At 44.5% G+C, this 20,539-nt stretch overlaps 1 protein-coding gene across 1 annotated transcript; it reads right to left on the minus strand.

Moving 5' to 3' along the window:
- Positions 1-593: 593 nt before the first annotated feature.
- Positions 594-20,270, minus strand: LOC311054110 (uncharacterized protein; the record flags this gene model as incomplete). Its single annotated transcript, XM_084069990.1, has 8 exons — positions 20,202-20,270; positions 19,356-19,440; positions 14,996-15,074; positions 1,762-1,869; positions 1,577-1,645; positions 1,279-1,347; positions 974-1,042; positions 594-649 (listed from the first exon to the last, which is right to left on the minus strand). Exons 2-8 carry the CDS (start codon positions 19,404-19,406, stop codon positions 594-596), a joined length of 501 nt encoding a protein of 166 aa, XP_083926116.1. The 5' UTR covers positions 19,407-19,440; positions 20,202-20,270.
- Positions 20,271-20,539: the final 269 nt, after the last annotated feature.

Raw genomic sequence — 20,539 nt, forward strand, 5'->3', positions numbered from 1 at the left:
ACTGGGACCCCAATTTATATTGTACAATGGTTCCATTTGTACACTAGAGCAGGGGTCTTCAACAGGGGGTCCGGGACCCCTAGGGGATCCTCAGAGTTACTACAGGGGGTCCGCCAAATCCCCTGCACTAGAGTTACAGACCCATAAGGGTCCATTTGGTTCCTAACTATCTATAATTTAGCTGGGGACCCCCTGGAACTTCCTGGGGGTCCACTTTGAGAATCACTGCACTGTGTGTGTGTGTGTGTGTGTGTGTGTGTGTGTGTGTGTGTGTGTGTGTGTGTGTGTGTACAACAGCATCCAAGTTGATTTACTTCTGATCAGTCAAACATTTTTCCTATCACTTGAAACTCTGTTGCCTGATGACAGCTGAGGGGAAAGCGTTCCTCGTTTCGATTCCAAATTGTAACCGGTGACATCCGTTCGTTGTTAGCACGTAGCACTCGTTAGCATGCTCTGTAGCAACAAGTACTGCCAAACAGCACTCAACTACTGCCATCTTTGTGAAACAAAACGGTCGCAGAGGCTATGATTTTGCCCAATGCCCACTTAGATGGGCTTCTGAGCTTACACAGACACCTGGAGCAAATGAATTAACGAGCAACATCCAGCAGAGCAGACGGCCGGGCAAACGAGACATGCTCATCAGCTACAGCAGGGTGAATGAGAGACGGAGTGAAACAGGGGAGGGCGGGGCTATTGCCTATGGAATAATACAGTGCGTGCGTCTCTCTCAAAATCTCTCAACTCAATGGGAGAGAGATGGAGCTTACCGATACATCTTTATGGAAAACTGAACACTAGAATACGCACAGATGTTTATGGCTTTCATTTTCCCATGAGCCTTAAAAACATCAACTTCAAATTTAATACCTACGGTCAAATTTAAGACAAATTAAGACCTTAAATTCCCGATATTTTTTTTAAGACTTTTTAAGACTTTTTAAGGACCCGCGGGAACCCTGGTAGATACCTGTGGCCTCTGCCGTCTCCAAAGAGCGTCTCTGTGCCCATGTCTGCCGCCGTTTCTCCAACCGTTGAGCTGTGAAGCGAAGAGAGGTGGATGTGAGGTAGTTGAATGGGCAGTGGTGCTCCATGTAAGAAATGTAAGAGCTAATGTGTGGTGGTGTTGAATGTGTGAGGTTGTTGAATGAGCAGCAATGATATACATGTAATATGTAATGTGTGGTGGTGGTGTTGTTGTTGTTGTAATAGTCAAGCTGGCAGTGTAGTAAGTCCTATGTGTGACAGGGTTAATGTGAAAACGTGAGTAGATACCTGTGGCCTCTGACGTCTCCAAAGAGCGTCTCTGTACCGCTGTCTGCCGCTGTTTCTCCAGCCGTTGAGCTGTGAAGAGAAGAGAGTTGGATCTGAGGTTGTTGAATGAGCAGCAATGATATACATCTTATTCTGTTTCCATCTCTCTCTCCCATCAATCTATTGTCTCTCTTTCTCTCTCCCATCAATCTATTGTCTCTCTTTCCCATCAATCTATTGTCTCTCTCTCCCATCAATCTATTGTCTCTCTCTCTCTCTCTCTCTCTCTCTCTCGTTGTTTGAAAACGTGAGTAGATACCTGTGGCCTCTGCCGTCTCCAAAGAGCGTCTCTGTGCCCATGTCTGCCGCCGTTTCTCCAACCGTTGAGCTGTGAAGCGAAGAGAGGTGGATGTGAGGTAGTTGAATGGGCAGTGGTGCTCCATGTAAGAAATGTAAGAGCTAATGTGTGGTGGTGTTTGTGTGTTGATGGAGTGAAGTAGTTACCTCTGGCCTCTGCCGTCTCCAATGAACGTTTCTGTCGCCATGTCTGCCGTTTTTTCTTTGTCTCTGTCTGTGTTTGCTTTGTCTGTGGCGTTGTTTGAAGAGGTTGGGCTGAGAAGGGAATATATGTCAGGAGCAGTGTTGTGCAGTAACGAATTAAAAATAATATATTACAGTAATATAATACCATATTACTCGGTCAAAAAAGGCCTCGTTACTCGTTACTGATGACGAGCGTCATTTTTTTTCTCATTCATTCATGTACTCTCTCCGTCTCTCGTAGAGGCAAGCTGTAGCAGCATGCAAAAATAGAGTAGATCTACAAGCTATCAACCTACTTCAACAGAGATGCTATATAGCTTGCAGATCTATTCTTTTTAGCACGCAGCCTGCGCACAGTTATGACGTAGCGCATGACCCGTATGTGTGATAGTGATATAATAGTGATCCAGTGTGATCCAGTCAAGACAATTCATTAAATAAATGAATAAGTTAAAGTTCATAAGTATACATTTAAAAGCAAATCAATCTTGCTGAAACCGTTTTGTGACATTAAATAAATGTAAACAAGTCATGTGAAAGTGATTAAAAAGTTAAAAGGTGAACAGAGACAAAAGAGATCACTGAATCTGTTATCTACTAGTTTCTACTAGTTCACAGTTTTGGTGTTGGTAATCGATTGGTCACGTCTGCAGGGAGCAGGGGATCTGTGGGAATGTGGGCCTGTTGCGTCATTCTCAATGCTGCTGACAGAGAACAAACACTGTGTCTACATTCTTACTGAGATTTCCCCTGTTTCAGGTACAAAACGGGCATTTCTGCTCATGAATGTTTGAAAGTGTTATCATGATGTTTTGTTTATGGTTTGAGTAACTTTGTGACCGAATATTGAGTGTTTTAAAAGCATTAGTTTAATGGATTGGATTATGCATTGATTCACTGCAGAATGCAGCAGGTGGCCATGATTGCACAATAGAGCAGGTAGCCATGATACATGCAGTGTACAAGATTGCTAATGGGTGTGTGGGTAACTTACATGCAGTTATGTTCATTCTCCAAGAGAATAAAGCACCAAGCAGTATTATAAAGTCAATAGAAAATGATTGTTTGTGTTTACAGTGTTTTTGCACTTTAATATGATTAAATTCATGGTTATTGAAAAAGAGATGTTTATTTACCTCTATAGTTACCTGTTGAGTTTGACCTGTTGAAAAAGAAAAGATAAATGGGAATACAATGATACCTGAATGTTTACCTGACTGAGTGTAACCTGTGAAAAGAAGATAAATGTTATTATCTTTACCAGTGTACCTACCTGTGAAAAGAAATGTGTTAAGTTGGAAAAAGGAACATTATTGTGACTATGTAAATATTTCTGAACTAAATTGAAAGTAAAGATTCTCAATGCTGCTGACAGAGAACAAACACTGTGTCTACATTCTTACTGAGATTTCCCCTGTTTCAGGGTTTAACATATGGAGGCCCCAGCGAGAAGAATGTGGCGAGGACCAGCTGTCCCAGATAGACGTCCCCGACCAACATTCAGCTCTTTTTCATCAACAACCTACAACCAGGGTGGACGATAGTGCGTGGTGGTTCAACAACTGCGTAGAGAGACTTGCATGCAATCTGAGGTCAACCACTGGTGCCAGGAAAGCTGCGTCTACTCTGCAAAGAGAAGGTTCATCACCACACTGACGTCCACGGGTCCATAAACTGTGTTGTCTATTCTGAAAAAAAAACAACTGCTGCACCACGCTGACGTCCACGTGTCAGAGAGTTGTGTTGCCGAGTCTGCAAGAAGGTGCTGCACCGCTCCAACGTCCGTGTGTCAAAGAACTGTTTGGCCGTTTCTACAAAGAGGTTCTGCACCACGTGGCTGTCCACGTGTCAAAGAACTGTGTTGCCTATTCTGTGGGGAGAAGATTCTGCACCACAGACATCGACGGGTCAACCAACTGTGTTGCCTATTGTGTAGAGAAGCTTCTGCATCACAGTGAAACTCACAACTGTGTGGCCTATTCTACGAAGTAAAGGTACCTTATCGCACTAACATTCTCCACAGGGCCGAGACTGAGATGTCTGATTCAGACAAAGAAAGGGATTCCTCAGCACGAGAGGATTTGATCCTAGAAATTGGTGGTGCTCTATACACATTGAAAAGAGATGCTTTGATTGAAGTTTGTGATTTTCTAATGATTGCTGGTTTAACACTTGAAGATGTAAAAGGGAAAAGTCGTTCTTCTCTCATCTCCCATGTCACAAGACACTTAGAGAGAGAAGAGTTACTTAAACTTGAGGACCAGGGTATGGCAGAGCTACTTAGGCTGCAAGATAAAATTGCTGAGTTACAACAGGTTGTTCAAACAAGTGAACAAAAACAAAAAGCCTCTGATGGAAAAGAGGCAGGTTTGGTGCAAGAGCAGGTCGTTCAACTCTCAGAAACTGAGAGGTTGCAAAAAGAGGTAGAGACACTACAATTGGCATTAGCATTATCACTACAGGAGAAATCAAACCAAACCAGTGGAGACAAAAATTCAGTGGGCGGGGGAGATAATATTGTTAAGCAGGACCTTGCCTCTGCCCCCCAACCCCGTCTGTCATTACAGTGGAACAGAGAATTCAAAATATCAGGCCAGATTGGGGAACCGGGGCAAAAAGATAAACTTACATTCTCCAGTCTAGCCCACCAAATTGAGCAAGGTATCAACAAGGGATTTCCTGAAATTGAAATAGTTGATGCAGTGATCAGGGCAATTGCACCAGGCCTACAGTTACGTAGCTACCTGGAGGGAAAAAACAACCTCACACTACCGACTTTGAGGCGAATTCTCAGGTCCCATTACCAAGAAAAGGGAGCAACAGAACTGTATAAACAGCTCACGTCAGAGGTCCAAAGTAATAAGGAAACGCCACAAAACTTCCTTATCCGTGCCCTAGATTTAAGACAAAAAATACTCTTTGCTTCACAGGAAGCAGAGTCTGGTCTAAAATATGATCCTGTCCTTGTACAGAGCATGTTTCTCCATACCGTCCTCACAGGCCTGCAAAATGATAGCATTAAAAGTGACCTCCAACCTTACCTGCAACAAACAAAAACTAGTGATGAGCTGCTCCTTGAAAAACTAAACATTGCATGCGCAAATGAAACAGAAAGACAGAATAAAAAGAAACTACTTACCCAACAGCGGCCAACCACTGTGCACACAGTCCAGTCTGATGACACCTCCACAGATAAAAAAATAAAAAACCCAAATTCAGAGCCCACCAACAAAACTCATCCTGATGTACTAAACCAACTAAAAGAAATGCGTTCTGACATGGCATTATTGAAAAACATAGGTGCTGAAGTTGCACAAATCAAAGAGTCAATCCGCCAGCCTAACCCAGCACAAGCACAGTATTTGGCCTCTCCCGTAGCGCAAGAATGCATTCCCCCTCCCCAGTTTCAGTATCCCCCACAACGCTATTGGCCTACCCCAGGACGAAGAGAAGAGAGAGCGCAGTATCAGCAAAGGTTCTTGCCACAGCAATTTCAGACCCCGAATCGGGCCCGTCAGAACAAATGTATTGGCTGCCAGGAAAGTGGAAATGAATATTGCACCCACTGCTACAGATGTGGTAGTAGTGAACATTTCGCCGCAGGCTGCAGGGCGAGAGGAACCAGACAAGACAAAGAGGGTCCTTTAAATGGGTAGGGGTTACCCCCACGGGACTGGGAGTAACTGGCAACAATATAATGTCCCAACAACATTGCTCAAACTGTGGAGCCCCTGGGAAAGACCAAAGATTTATGAGGTGTGCATCATGTAAAAATGACACTTACTGTTCAAAAACCTGTCAAGTTGAGCATTGGCCAAGACATAGAAAACGGTGCAACCAGCATGCTCACCCAAAAGTAAATGCTACCTGCACAGAGAAAGCGGACAGCCGTCCTCGTCTTGTTAGTCTGGTTGGAAAACGCTGTATAGTTGAATGTTACATACAAGGCCATAAAACCAGAGCATTATGGGATACAGGCTCCCAAGTTTGTATTGTCGATGAAAAGTGGAAAAGCAGATATTTGCCCCATGAAAGATTAAGAGATGTGTCTGAACTACTGGACGCCCCTGATGATTTGGAGATCACAGCTGCTAATGGAGAGAGCATGCCGTATAAGGGTTTCATTGAGGTCACTTTTGGATTAGCCGCAGAGGGAACTGACCCCACAGAACTTGTTGTCCCCATGCTAGTAATGAAAGGCGGATGTCTTTCACAGCCCATCCTAGGCTTTAATGTCATTGAGCAAATAATAAAAACTAGTGCTACAGAACGAATTGATACTATGAAAAGAGGACATTTGCATGAGACATTGAGAGCGGCTTTCCCAAGTCTTGAGAGAGAAAATGTCACAGCATTCATTGATCTGGTGACTGCAGAACAGTCATGTAACTATGTTGTGAGGACAACAAAAGAGAAAGTAACTGTCCCAAAACGCACCTCTGTTCAGATTGACTGTAAAGCACAGACATGGCCATTGAAGAAATTTACCACACTTGTATTTGAGCCTGATATAAATCCTCAGTGGGCTGAAGGCCTAGAGTTTTGTGAGACTTTGGTAACCCTCAGAAGTGGTGCTCCACCTTACATTGTTCTTGATGTTCAAAACCCCACTGATCATGATATTGAGTTGTCTGGAAGAACTGTTGTGGGCACCTTACAGCAGATTCAGGCTGTTTATCCAGCTACTGTTTTAGAGAAACCCAAACACCAACCGCCAGTATCAGTGAGTCAAGTGAATGCAGAGGGTGAGCCAGTTACTGACACTCAATGGAGTCCACCAATTGACCTCAGCCACCTGGGTGAGCATGAACGAGAAGTAATACAGAATATGCTTCATGAAGAACGCTCCTCTTTCTCTGAATCAGATGATGACATTGGATGTATCGGGAAATTGAAGTTGAGCATATCATTGAAAGATATGGAGCCTGTAGCGCGTACTTACCTGTCAGTGCCAAAGCCGTTATATAAAGAAATGAAAGACTACCTGCACAATCTGATTGCACAAGGATGGGTGAAGAAATCCAACTCACCTTATGCCTCACCGGTTGTCTGTGTAAGAAAAAAAGATGGAAGCCTACGCCTTTGCATAGATTACAGGGAACTAAATAAAAAGACCCACCCTGATAGACAACCAATTCCACGAGTGCAGGACATCCTTGACAGTCTTGGAGGCAACTCGTGGTTTTCATTACTAGACCAAGGAAAGGCCTACCATCAGGGCTTTGTGGATGAAGACAGTAGGCCGTTGACTGCATTTGTGACTCCATGGGGTCTGTACGAATGGATAAGGATCCCATTCGGGTTGATGAATGCACCCGCAGTGTTTCAGCGCTGTATGGAGGAGTGTTTGGAAGACGTGCGAGACAACATCTGTATCCCCTATCTGGATGACACACTTGTGTACAGCCAGTCATTTGAGGATTATGTAAATCATGTCAGAAGAGTGCTTCGGCTGTTGAGGAAATATGGGATCAAACTAAAACCCAGCAAGTGTGTGTTGTTTAAACGCGAGGTCCGCTATCTGGGAAGAGTTGTTTCAGCCGAAGGTAGTAAAGTCGATCCAGCTGACACCATTGCTGTAACAGCCTTGAAAGATAAGAGACCAAGTAACGTAGGAGAGTTACGAACTGTTATGGGCCTACTAAGCTACTACTTGCGTCGCAATTTAAGACAAACACAAGGCAGGTTACAAGGAAGAATAAAGGAGTGCCATCAAGCAAACCAATTGTCTGGACTGAAGAACATCAAGCCATATTGGAACGGCTAATCGCTTGTCTGGTTGAGCCACCTGTCCTCGCTTTCCCAGACTTCTCACTGCCATTTGTCCTCCATACCGATGCGTCAAATCAAGGCCTCGGGGCAGTTCTATACCAACAACAAGATGGTAAACTCCGTGTGATAGCGTACGGCTCCCGAACACTGAACACTGCTGAACGGAATTATCATTTACATTCAGGAAAGTTAGAATTCCTTGCCTTGAAGTGGGCAATCACTGAAAAATTTAGAGATTACCTGTATTACGCGCCAACTTTCACTGTGTTCACTGATAATAATCCACTCACTTATGTCCTGTCAAGTGCCAAGCTCAATGCAACAGGATATAGATGGGTAGCAGAGCTCGCTGACTTTCATTTTACCATCAGATATCGCCCAGGGAAAGAAAATGTGGATGCCGACAGTCTGTCGAGAATGCCTGTGAATATGGAGAAGGTGATGGAACAGTGTACGGAAGAGTTGACATCAGATTGTGTGGCTGCAACAAACCAAGCTGTTGAGATTCAAGACTACAACTCACCATGGGTCTGCCCGATACTTACCGATCTCCAATGCACAGCACTGAGTGAAGATACGCACAAACCATTCTCAATTAAAAAGATTCAGCAAGCGCAACAAGATGATGAGAGTATTGGTCCAATAATGCAGTGCAAAGTGAGGGACAGCAAGCCACCGGGACATGCCCTCAGTAAGCCAAGCAAGTGTCTACTGCGTGAATGGGAAAGACTTCATATTGATGACAATGGCATTCTCCGCAGAAAAACATCAAACAAAACACAGCTTGTACTGCCTGAGAAATATAAGGCCACGGTACTGAAAGAGTTGCACGATGATATGGGCCACCAAGGCATTGATCGAACAACATCGCTGATCAGAGACAGATTCTTTTGGCCCTACATGCAAAAAGAAATTGAACATTATGTGGCTAGAACTTGTCTGTGCCTGAAACAAAAGAGACCATGCAGAGAAACACGGGCACCTCTAACCAGTATTGTCACCACACAGCCGTTTGAACTTGTGTCGATAGATTTCCTCCACTTGGACAAATGTAAAGGCGGTTACGAATATATATTAGTAATTGTTGATCACTTTACTCGTTTTGCACAGGCTTATGCCACCACCAACAAGTCTGCCAAAACAGTTGCTGATCGAATATTCAACGATTATGCCCTTAAGTATGGGATGCCGGCTCGCATACACCATGATCGAGGTGGCGAATTTGAGAATCAGCTGTTCGCCCAGCTGAAAAAGAACTGTGGCGTGGCAGGATCGCGAACGACACCCTATCACCCGCAGGGAAACGGGCAAGTCGAACGCTTTAACCGAACATTGCTGCAAATGCTAAAGACACTTAATGATGAGCAGAAGACAAACTGGAAAGAATCCCTGAACAAGTTAATATATGCGTATAACTGCACACGATGCGAGGTCACAGGTTTCTCCCCTTTTTACCTTCTATTCGGAAGGTCCCCAAGGTTACCCATTGACCTCCTGTTTGGTCTTACCTCTGAGACAGGAAAAGCAGACCATCGAACATACATGGAGAAATGGAAAAGAGAAATGCAGGAAGCATATGAAATAGTGCGAGAGAATACAAAGACGTCAACAGACAGAAGTAAAAGACACTATGACGAAAAAGTGAGAAGCTCATTGTTGCATCCCGGTGATCGTGTCCTGGTCAGAAACATGACACCAAGAGGAGGCACTGGAAAGCTTCGCAATCATTGGGAAGAGCACATCCATGTTGTGATCCGCCAGGTTGGAAATGACATCCCAGTCTACGAAATCAAACCTGAGCAGGGAAAAGGAAGAGTGAGAGTCTTGCATCGCAATTTGTTGCTACCGTGTGTGCTTACCGTTGGAAGTCCAGCCAAAGGCAACACCTAAGGAAAAGGAAAGAAAGACAAAAACAGTCGCAGAAAATGTAAGCCAGGAAGAGGAATGTGACGAAGATGAATGGGGGTATTGCTATGAGCCGATGGTGCAGCCTCAAGTGCCCAATGCAGAAAGGGTCATGGAGCATGTCGACAGTGACACCCAAGAGGACATTGACCAGGGGACACCTGTGTTGAATGCTGACGAGCAAATGGTTGGAGAAAGACCTGTAACAAACACAGATGAGTCTGAGACACAGGATGACTATGTGCTGTTGGAAGATGAAAATCAGAATGATGATGTACAACCAGTTGAACAAGCCCAGTATGAAAACCCCATATCCCCATGTCAAAGTTCAAGCGAAGATGAGGGAGGACAAGTACATGACAGGCCAAGGAGAGAAAGACAAGCCCCTAGAATCTTTACATATGACCAACTTGGTACCCCAGCATGCTATAGTGCAGCACATGCCAATGAAGTGCTTTATCGGTATCAGCCCCAAGTTCAACCCATGGCAATATGGCCAAACCCATTCCAGATGTACCAACCCTTCTTTATGCAGGGATACTAGACCTAAACTAGGTTTTGGACCGTTCCATACAAATGGAGATGTGATGTCGGGACGACATCTAATATTGCAGGGGAGTGTGTGATAGTGATATAATAGTGATCCAGTGTGATCCAGTCAAGACAATTCATTAAATAAATGAATAAGTTAAAGTTCATAAGTATACATTTAAAAGCAAATAAATCTTGCTGAAACCGTTTTGTGACATTAAATAAATGTAAACAAGTCATGTGAAAGTGATTAAAAAGTTAAAAGGTGAACAGAGACAAAAGAGATCACTGAATCTGTTATCTACTAGTTTCTACTAGTTCACAGTTTTGGTGTTGGTAATCGATTGGTCACGTCTGCAGGGAGCAGGGGATCTGTGGGAATGTGGGCCTGTTGCGTCATTCTCAATGCTGCTGACAGAGAACAAACACTGTGTCTACATTCTTACTGAGATTTCCCCTGTTTCAGGTACAAAACGGGCATTTCTGCTCATGAATGTTTGAAAGTGTTATCATGATGTTTTGTTTATGGTTTGAGTAACTTTGTGACCGAATATTGAGTGTTTTAAAAGCATTAGTTTAATGGATTGGATTATGCATTGATTCACTGCAGAATGCAGCAGGTGGCCATGATTGCACAATAGAGCAGGTAGCCATGATACATGCAGTGTACAAGATTGCTAATGGGTGTGTGGGTAACTTACATGCAGTTATGTTCATTCTCCAAGAGAATAAAGCACCAAGCAGTATTATAAAGTCAAGAGAAAATGATTGTTTGTGTTTACAGTGTTTTTGCACTTTAATATGATTAAATTCATGGTTATTGAAAAAGAGATGTTTATTTACCTCTATAGTTACCTGTTGAGTTTGACCTGTTGAAAAAGAAAAGATAAATGGGAATACAATGATACCTGAATGTTTACCTGACTGAGTGTAACCTGTGAAAAGAAGATAAATGTTATTATCTTTACCAGTGTACCTACCTGTGAAAAGAAATGTGTTAAGTTGGAAAAAGGAACATTATTGTGACTATGTAAATATTTCTGAACTAAATTGAAAGTAAAGATTCTCAATGCTGCTGACAGAGAACAAACACTGTGTCTACATTCTTACTGAGATTTCCCCTGTTTCAGGGTTTAACATATGCGAGCGGCGCCGGGTAACACACAGAAAGAAGAACACACTACACACCAACACAAACACTGACAGCATGGCAGCGGATGGTGTTTACACTTTTCACGGCTGGAAATATCGACATTATTTTGAATATGTGGGTGTCAAAGATCCCAAGAATATTAATGTCCGTTGTAAACTTTGCGTGGGCAGAAAAATACTTTCCACAGCAAAAAATACAACGTCTAACCTGTTGAAGCATATCGAAACAATGCACAAGAATGTTACGCTGACCGAAACACCAGAGGATGAATGAGAGGATTGTAAAATCAATGTTAATTTAACTCTGAGAGTGTACAAATGGAACCAAATGGACCCGTCCATTTCCATTTGTACACTCTCAGAGTTACAGACCCACAAGGGTCCATTTGGTTCCTAACTATCCTCCATTTTGCTGGGGACCCCCTGGAACCCCCTCAGGTACCCCTGGGGGTCCCCGGACCCCACTTTGAGAACCAATGTTCTATTGTTCCATTAAATTGGATTCAGTTCTAAAAGGCTAAAAACTGTACACGTCTTTTCTTTTGCGGGGGGCGCGGGGAAAGTAATATAAAGTAATATATAATATATTACCATTGATTCCAAGTAATAAGTAATATAATATTATTACTTTTCAAAGGAGTAATAAGTAATAAGCAACATATTACTCTCCTAAGTAATATAAACCAACACTGGTCAGGAGTTATGTGTGGTGGGTGCTTCTGGAGGCTGCACTGAGCAGAGGAATGACGTTAGTGGTGTGTGTCTCGACAGAGAATTGCATACACACGTGCAGGCAGAATGTAATGCACCTGAAGGTGTGTTGCTTCCATTGCTGTTTGAAATGAGAAGCACATAAGCAGAGAGAGACACACACACACACACACACACACACACACACACACACACACGCGTGTGCTGTTCTCTGCCGTTGTTTCTGCAGCTGTTGAGCTGAGAAACGAAGTGAAGAGAGTTGGATGTGAGGTTTTTGAATGAACAGCATTGATATACATGTAATATGTAATGTGTGGTGGTGGTGGTGGTGTTGTTGTTGTAATTGGCACGCTGGCAGTGTAGTAAATCCTATGTGTGACAGGGTTAATGGGAAAACATGGGTAGATACATGTGGCCTCTGACGTCTCCAAAGAGCGTCTCTGTGCCGCTGTCTGGCGCTGAGCTGTTAAGTGTTGAGCTGAGAAGGGAAGGTAGTTGGATGTGTGGTACTTGAAGGAACAGCAATGGTAGACATGGAATATGTCATATTTGGTGGTGTTGTGGTGTGGATGTTGTTCTTGTGAATATGTCAGTTTAGTGAATTGTATGTTTTACAGGGGTAATGCGAAAAGATGAGTAGTTACCTGTGGCCTCTGCCGTGTCCAATGAGCGTGTGTGAGCTGTTCTGTGCCGTTGTTTCTCCAGCCGTTGAGCTGAGAAGTGAGGTGAAGAGAGTTGGATGTGAGGTTGTTGAATGAGCAGCAATGATATACATGTAATATGTAATGTGTGGTGGTGGTGTTGTTGTTGTTGTAATTGTCAAGCTGGCAGTGTAGTAAGTCCTATGTGGGTTAATGGGAAAGAAAAGGGGAAAAAAATCACACCCTGTGTGAAGGAAGCGGTGCCTTTGATGAGCTTATTTAATTGGGCTATATATGAACTAGAGGAACAATGTTAAATCCCTGTAAATTCATTTCAAGGCTACTGAACAGCGCCACTGGAAGCAAATCACACCCAGGTGTTAGGTGGTGCAGGTATATAGCAGTGGGGCCAAATGCATTCCAAGGTGAGTGGCAAAAAGTGATCTGTCATAGCTGACAGGGTGGGTACCCAAAAGCAGACACAGAGACAGGGAAGTGGTGGCAAACAATTGTTGTCTTTAAAGGAGACACACCATGAATTTCACTTTTTTTTATTTTTTTTGGTATTTTTTGGGCTCCCCAGTGTCTCTTGTACCCCAATTTTTTTTCTTTTTAACATTCAGTCATTCATTCTCATTTCAGAGATTTTGAGAATGGGCGTGTCTGAACAGGCCATCTCAGAATGGCAAGTTTGCTTACCTCACAAAACTTTCTGCCCATGTATTTTGACAGGGGTGCTACTGAGCAATTCTGCTCAGTAGCACCCCTCTGCCCAACAGGACGTTTTGGTATTGCAGCTGAAAGTGCTTTATAAGCCTGAGAGAATTGACTTGGGATGAGTATATCTGAGTGTTGATTTAGGCTCAAACCTTTTGAAAATGGTTTGAGGGACATACACCATATGATATTAAATATCAAATATTTTTTTTAATTCATGGTGTGTCTCCTTTAACTAATATTTTTGTGGTGTGGGTGCTGTTGTAGTGTGAGGCCTGGTGGAGGCAGGGTACTGTTGTGACTGCCTTGACTCTTAATTGACAATGATTGACACCTGGCATAGGCAACCCCTCAGCTCATCATAGAGATCTTGCACCTGTGTGTGATTCATGGTGGGGAGTGTGGGGAGTTCTGTGTGTGTCTGTGTGTGTGCGCGCATGCACGTGTGCAGGTCTGGCTCGCATGTTTTCTTGCTTGTGTGTGTGTTCACGGTGCGCCTCGCAGGTCTGTGCACACCTGCGCGCGCACGTGTGCAGTCCTAGCTTGCTCGCGTGCACTGCACGTGTGCAGCGCTTCGCAGGTCTGCATGTTACGTGTGTGTGCGCACACGTGCGTGCGCACGTATGCAGTCCTGGCTTGCATGTGTTCAGTGCTGGCTTGTGTGTGTGTGTGTGTGTGTGTGTGTGTGTGTGTGTGTGTGTGTGTGTGTGTGTGTCTTGAAGTGGCGCATGTGTTGCAACGGTGCGCCTCGCAGGTCTGCATGTTACGTGTGTGTGTGTGTGTGTGTGTGTGTGTGTGTGTGTGTGTATGCACGCACGTGTGCAGTGCTGGCTTGTGTGTGTGTGTGTGCATGTCTTTAAGTGGCACATGTGTTGCAACGGTGCGCCTCGCAGGACCGCATGTTACGTGTGTCTGTGTGTGTCTGTGTGTGTGTGTGTGTGTGTGTGTGTGTGTGTGTGTGTGTGTGTGTGTGTGTGTGTGCATGTCTTTAAGTGGCACATTTGTTGCAACGGTTAGCCTCGCAGGTCCACATGTTATGTGTGTGTGTGCGCGCGAGCACAAGCACATGTGCAGTACTGGCTTGTGTGTGCATGTCTTTAAGTGGTGCATGTGTTGCAATGGTGCGCCTCGCAGGACCGCATGTTACGCGCGTGTGTGCAGTGCTGGGTTGTGTGTGTGTGTGTGTGTGTGTGTGTGTGTGTGTGTGTGTGTGTGTGCGGATGTCTTGAAGTGGCGCATGTGTTGCATCTTTGCCGCACTCGCACGGACCAACACACACGGTCAAATTTAGAGCGGCTGGCACCGCTAAAAAGCAACACAAAGCTCTAGTGGCTGGAAGCTGCAATAAAGGGCGCTGGGCCATGCTTACGTTGGTGTTTTGAAGGTGATTGTGTTTGAATGGAAGTAGTATGCTGCACTACACCTACTATGCTGTTCGTGACGTACATGAAGTTATGGACAATGACATAGTCATATGAGTGTGCTAATGGATTTAGGCTGCGTTGTGTGAAACACAATGTGATGGAAAAATGTGTGAATAAGAAGAGAACCAATGTAGGCTATGTGCTGGTCGTTGTGTTTTTTGTTAGATTGAGTGAATATGTTATTAGGTAGAAATGTAAGAAATGTCATGCACATGGCTACGCATGGAATGACAAACGCGATGCTTCAATGGAGGAGGGACAACAGATAAGCGCAGAGTCAGACACACACGCGCAGACACACACGTACAGAGTGAAACAGGTTGAATTTGAGTTGTACATTACCTGATGTGTCTGGCGTTTGCATCATGTCATTGCAATGTATTGCACTGCCATTCATCTCCGTCTTGGGTTCAGTGGAGTGCTGCATTGTACATTAATGGCAACGTTATGGCATACACCTAAATACCTTAGTTGACCCATGGGCATGACCCTTGGGCCCTTTTAATTGTCACAATCTCTACAATCACAGACATCTGGGTGATGAGCCTACTCACAGTCACATAATCCCTCCTTTCAATGTGATGTTTTTGAATCATAAAGGGAATGGCAGCCACACTCTCGTTGCTTTGCTGAATGTAACGCCCACACACACCCATGCATAACTCCGGGCCGTTACAACACGCAGCACCTGTGCACACATTACCGCACCCACAATAGCAAAATGACATTGGTCACGCCTCCACATTGTACATTTACTAATAACACCTGACGTAAACTACGACGTGCGAGCCGTGCTGGCGATCACGACCAAGGACAACTAGTTTCAACACTCACCACCGGGAATGTTGATAAAGGCAAAGGCCCAGCAAAAAAACGCACGGCAGGTCGCCCTGCTGGTCCCAGTGCTGCTGCCAAAAAGAATAAAAGTACTCCGTCTGAGTCATCGTCCGGCAAAGGTAACAACGTTTCATTGTGTCTACACTGCTAAGACTTAAAGCATCAATCTATCATCAGGATCAACGCTCTTGAAAATAGCAGCAAAAGTCCAGGATTTTCCGGTTCGTCTACGGCAACTGCAGGTTTTTTCAAGCGGCAACTACAGGGTTTCCCCCAGCGGCAACTGCAGGTCCTCCAGCAGCCGCTAGTACCACGCCATCCCAGATCCAATCTGATAGGCCTAGTGGTTCGAGTGTTGTCACCGTGTCACCACGCGAAACCTGGGAACAGCGTTCCGGCCCCTGTCACAGGCTCTCCTTTCCTCTTTCCTGCTACTGCCATCACTGAGAGCCTCATTTGTGAGGTGTACCCCTAGCGCAGAGAGGAATTGGACACATGGCCATTATAGCTGATCTGGCTTTATCGTATGGCGGGTCCTCATTTTACGATCATAAGTCATTTTCATCCAAAGCTGCCATGCACATCCAAAAGTTTAACCAGCGCTTGGATTGGTCCGTGGTTGACTTGTCACTCATCAGTAGACACTTCACTGGCCATAGATTCCTATGCAGCTCCATTTGCGGTTCTTTCATCCATTCAGCTAATTTATGCCTCAAAACCGTGGTTAAACGCTTCAGCAGCAGCCCCAGGCAAATACGACATGACAAATTCTGAATGGCAACCGAAGAAACAGGTGTGGTATATGCTGGGAAACCACACTCCCATATGCAATAATTTGAATGAGAGTGTATGCACATTCAAATTCTGTAAATATATTACAGAATTTCTCTAGTATGATCGATCCCCTGATCGTTGCTAATCACGGGGTCATCGCGACCCCCCGTTGGCTATTTATAGGCTGTTGAAAATAGCATGTCTCGCCAAAAATGCATGCAAAAGGAGTCGTTTTCCCATATAAGTTAACCAGGAAGTGAACAAAAAATCCCTAGAAACGTCCAAAGACGTTGGCGGTCTGGGCTTTGGATTTACAAATGTCCAAAGACGTCGTTGGCAGGGAAGAGTTAACGGAGGAGTTCACCCAAAAAATGACTTATTTTCTATCAATTGCACACCCCATGAAGCCTTGAATTCATGGATTTATTTTTGTTTTTGTGGCATTCCTAAGCCAATAATTTGATGACCGGGTGTGTATCCGGTAGGAGACACAAATAATCTACTTTGTGTCTCCTACCGGATACATTAGCTGGTAGGAGACGGGAATCAAATTATTGGCTTAGGAATGCCACATTCCTAAGCCTGCCACGTGGTTTCGCTCTCCCGTAGGGGTGTGCCGATATATCGTCCCGCGATATATCACGATACGTTTTCGTGACGATATGTATCATTTTGGGGGAAAAAAAAAATATATTGTTTTGGGGGGAAAAAAAAAAGTTTTTTTTTTTTTTTTTAAACAATCATTATAATCAGGCATGCAAACAGCCCCAAGGTGAAAAGGGTGACAACATGTTGTTGTTTTTTTCGGGTCAGGTGTCACACTATTGCCCTATTTGGATTCAAAACGGCTATTGTAGCTGAAAAGCTACAAGTTTGCATGTCTGAATAATGCAAAAACAGAATTATTTGTTTGCATTTGCTTTTTTTCTCCCCCATATATTTTCATAATAAAAAAAGTGCGTATCGTATCGAAATCGTATCGAAGTTGTGAGCCAAATATCGTATCGTATCGTTTGGTGAAATTAGTGTATCGGCACACCCCTACGTCTCCCGGTATGTACATCGCCCGAAGGCTCGTCAGACGGGGGGCTGCCCGCGTAAGGAGGTCCGTGGACACCCGTAGCAGCCGAGCGGATTTGGTCCCGCCCTGGTGGTTGATATGGTACACGGTCGAGGTGTTGTCCGACCGCACCAGGACGTGCCTGTCCCCTAGAAATGGCAGAAAATGCTGTAGGGCCAGGTGCACCGCTCACAGCTCCAGCACATTTATGTGGTCGGCACGGTCTTCCGTGGACCACCGTCCTTGAGCCGTTCTGCCCTGCCACACCGCGCCCCAGCCCAAGGGGCAGGCGTCGGTGGCCACAGTCTCCCTACGGAATGGGACAGACCCCATAGGGACACCCCTTGATAAGTAGGCCCTGTCCCTCCATAGGCGTAGGGCGAGGAGACACTGTTTCGACACCCTTATTTTCCTGTGTCTGTGACGCTCGGGGTCTAAGTGAAAGCTGTTCAGCCACCTCTGCAGGGGGCGCAGTGACAGCAGACCCAGCGGAACAACGGCTGCGACGGAAGTTAGTCTGCCCAAGAGGCTGAGGAACATGAGGAGCGGCAGCCGTCTGCCTCTCCGGAACGCGGGCAAGAGCTTCAGGATGTCGTCCACCCGGCGGGGGGATGGACATGCTGTCATGTTTGTAGTACTCAGGGCAAGCCCAATGAATGTGGTGGTCTGGGATGGCGTTAGGCAGCTCTTTACTGTGTTTACCTTTAGACCCAGGCGGGCCACGTGAGACAGGAGCCGTGCTGTATCTTCGGCTGCCTGCCCCCGGGATGGTGCGCACACCAGCAAATCGTCCAGATGAGGCAGGATCTTCATTCCCTGAGATTGTAGAGGCGCCAGTGCCGCTGCCACAGACTTGGTAAAAATCACACCCTGTGTGAAGGAAGCGGTGCCTTTGATGAGTTTATTTAATTGGGCTATATATGAACTAGACATTTTAAGTGTGTCTTTAAGTGTGTCTTAGACATTTTAAGTCTGTGCAACCTTGTGTTCGAGAGGTAGGGTCGGTTCTCTACAAGCACTTCCTGGTAAAACCAGAAGTGGTCATTTTTGATGAAGTAGGATGTCTGTGGGACCACCCACCAAGTTTGAGACCTATAGTACATTGCAAACTGGCATTATGGCAGTTTAAATCCGAGCCAATAAGATGATGGAGGGGCGGGGCTTAAGTAAGACAGCTCGTCCCTATTGGTGGTCTAAGTCCACAAACCAAATTTGGGTTATGGGAGTTATGGCTGTTTATAGCCCAGCCAATAAGAATACAGAGGGGGCGGGGCTTCAGCAATTAAAGCTTGTCCCTATTGGTGGTCTAAGTCCAGATGCCAAATTTGTATTTGGTAGCATGCTGCAAACTGGACTTCTGGCTGTTTAAAGCCCAGCCAATAGGAAGACAGAGGGGGCGGGGCTTAATTAATTTCAGTTCGTCCCTATTGGTGGTTTTAGTCCATGTACAAAATGTGTGCTCCGTAGCATGCTGCGAACTGGAGTTATGGCTGTTTAAATGCCGTGCTCAAACGGACGGACATAACATACGGACGGACATACGGACGTCAAGTGTGTGTGTGTGTGTGCGTGTGTTCGTGTGTGCGCATGTGTGCAGTATTGGCTGTGTGTGTGTGTGTGTGTGTGTGTGTGTGTGTGTGTGTGTGTGTGTGTGTGTGTGTGTGTGTGTGTGTGTGTGTGTGTGTGTGTGTGTGTGTGAACTACTCCTTTAAAGTGTATGTACGTGGCCAGATAGTTTCTCAGCAGGCTCTAGACACTTAAGTGCATAATGAATGATCATAAAATGTTGACGGATTAAATACTCAAACTCAACCAAAATATACAATTTTTCTCTGAATTGTAGAAAGAACAACTCCTTTCAAACCAAATGTAATCTCCTTTCTACCCCAGAGACACAGGTTTGTCATGTTTTATAAATATGGCAAGAAGGTTGACAAAATCTATCTACTACATAGCATTTTATTGTATTTGTACATTTTATAGTAACAAAAACAACGTAATTTAATGTTTAAGAAAGAAAGAAAAACGTACGTCCAGGTGGTCTTCAACTTCAACTTCAGCGAAGTTCACTGGAGAAGACATCTCCACCTGCTGGCTGGACACTATACAAACTGGACTGGAATAGAAAGAAATGTGATGCGACATGGGTTGTAGATAAAGATTCAATGTATATCAGAGTTAACAGAGCAGGACCCAAAATAACATCCCCAAGCTTCAAAAGTTGTTGAACTTTGGTAGAACCTTGGATTGTATAGCTGCCTGTGCATGATGGAAGCCCAAATATTGTCCATCTTCATATTGATCCCTGATCATAATTTTGATGCACCAGGGTTTATATTCTTGTACTGTTAATTACGGCAGCTGTAAGTTCCCCCTCTCTCTTGATATCAGTCATGTTAACAGTCAGTCGGTTCTATGTTAAAGGTAGTAGAGGCTAGGTTAGTCAGATGATTGGTGCTACCACAGAGAGAAGAGATGGTTTCCCAGAGCGCTGTTCAGAAGTATCATGTTTATTGTTTTAATAGAGTGACTACTATGGTGAGAAGTGTAGGCCCGTCCTGTTATCAAATATATCCACATATATCTACATATTTGTGGGGCACTGCAAACTCTTTAGAGAACTTTCCCACCTAATTAACCATAGAAAATATCCATATCAAAATATATTTCAATTAAACTGCTAGCATATTTTGAGATGTGTTGTGATATTTTTTTTTTAAACAAAATCATGTTATTTTATGGTGCAGTTATGGGCAAAATGTGCTTTTGGAAGTAGCAATGAGGGGCAAAAAACACAAAGTTTTAAATATTTGTGAATGATGACACACGAGAGAGAGAGAGAGAGAGAGAGCGAGAGAGAGAGCGAGAGAGCCTTACTAGAAACAGTCCTGGCTGGCACTGGAGAACTAATCTTCACCTGCAAGCTGGACTTCCCAGACTGGTCTGGAATGAAAGAATAGAATAATGAATTTAATAATAAGGACTTTGATTTGACATGGATGTAGGTGTGTGTGTTTGTGTGTGTAACCTTCATTTGTGGGATGAGCAGCACAGCTGAGCACATGCGGCCATGAAAAATGAGACAGGTACATGTCTCCCCATAGGAGGACTCCTATGTCTCCCCATAGGAGTCCCCTCTAACAGAGGTGTTATAGTGGCTCCCTATGGGGAGACACAGAGTCTAGGCTACCTGCGTATACGTATAGTAGATGTCC

This window comes from Gymnoscopelus microlampas (genome assembly GCF_963454915.1).
Source record: "Gymnoscopelus microlampas genome assembly, chromosome: 10".
Taxonomy (NCBI): Eukaryota; Metazoa; Chordata; class Actinopteri; order Myctophiformes; family Myctophidae; genus Gymnoscopelus; species Gymnoscopelus microlampas.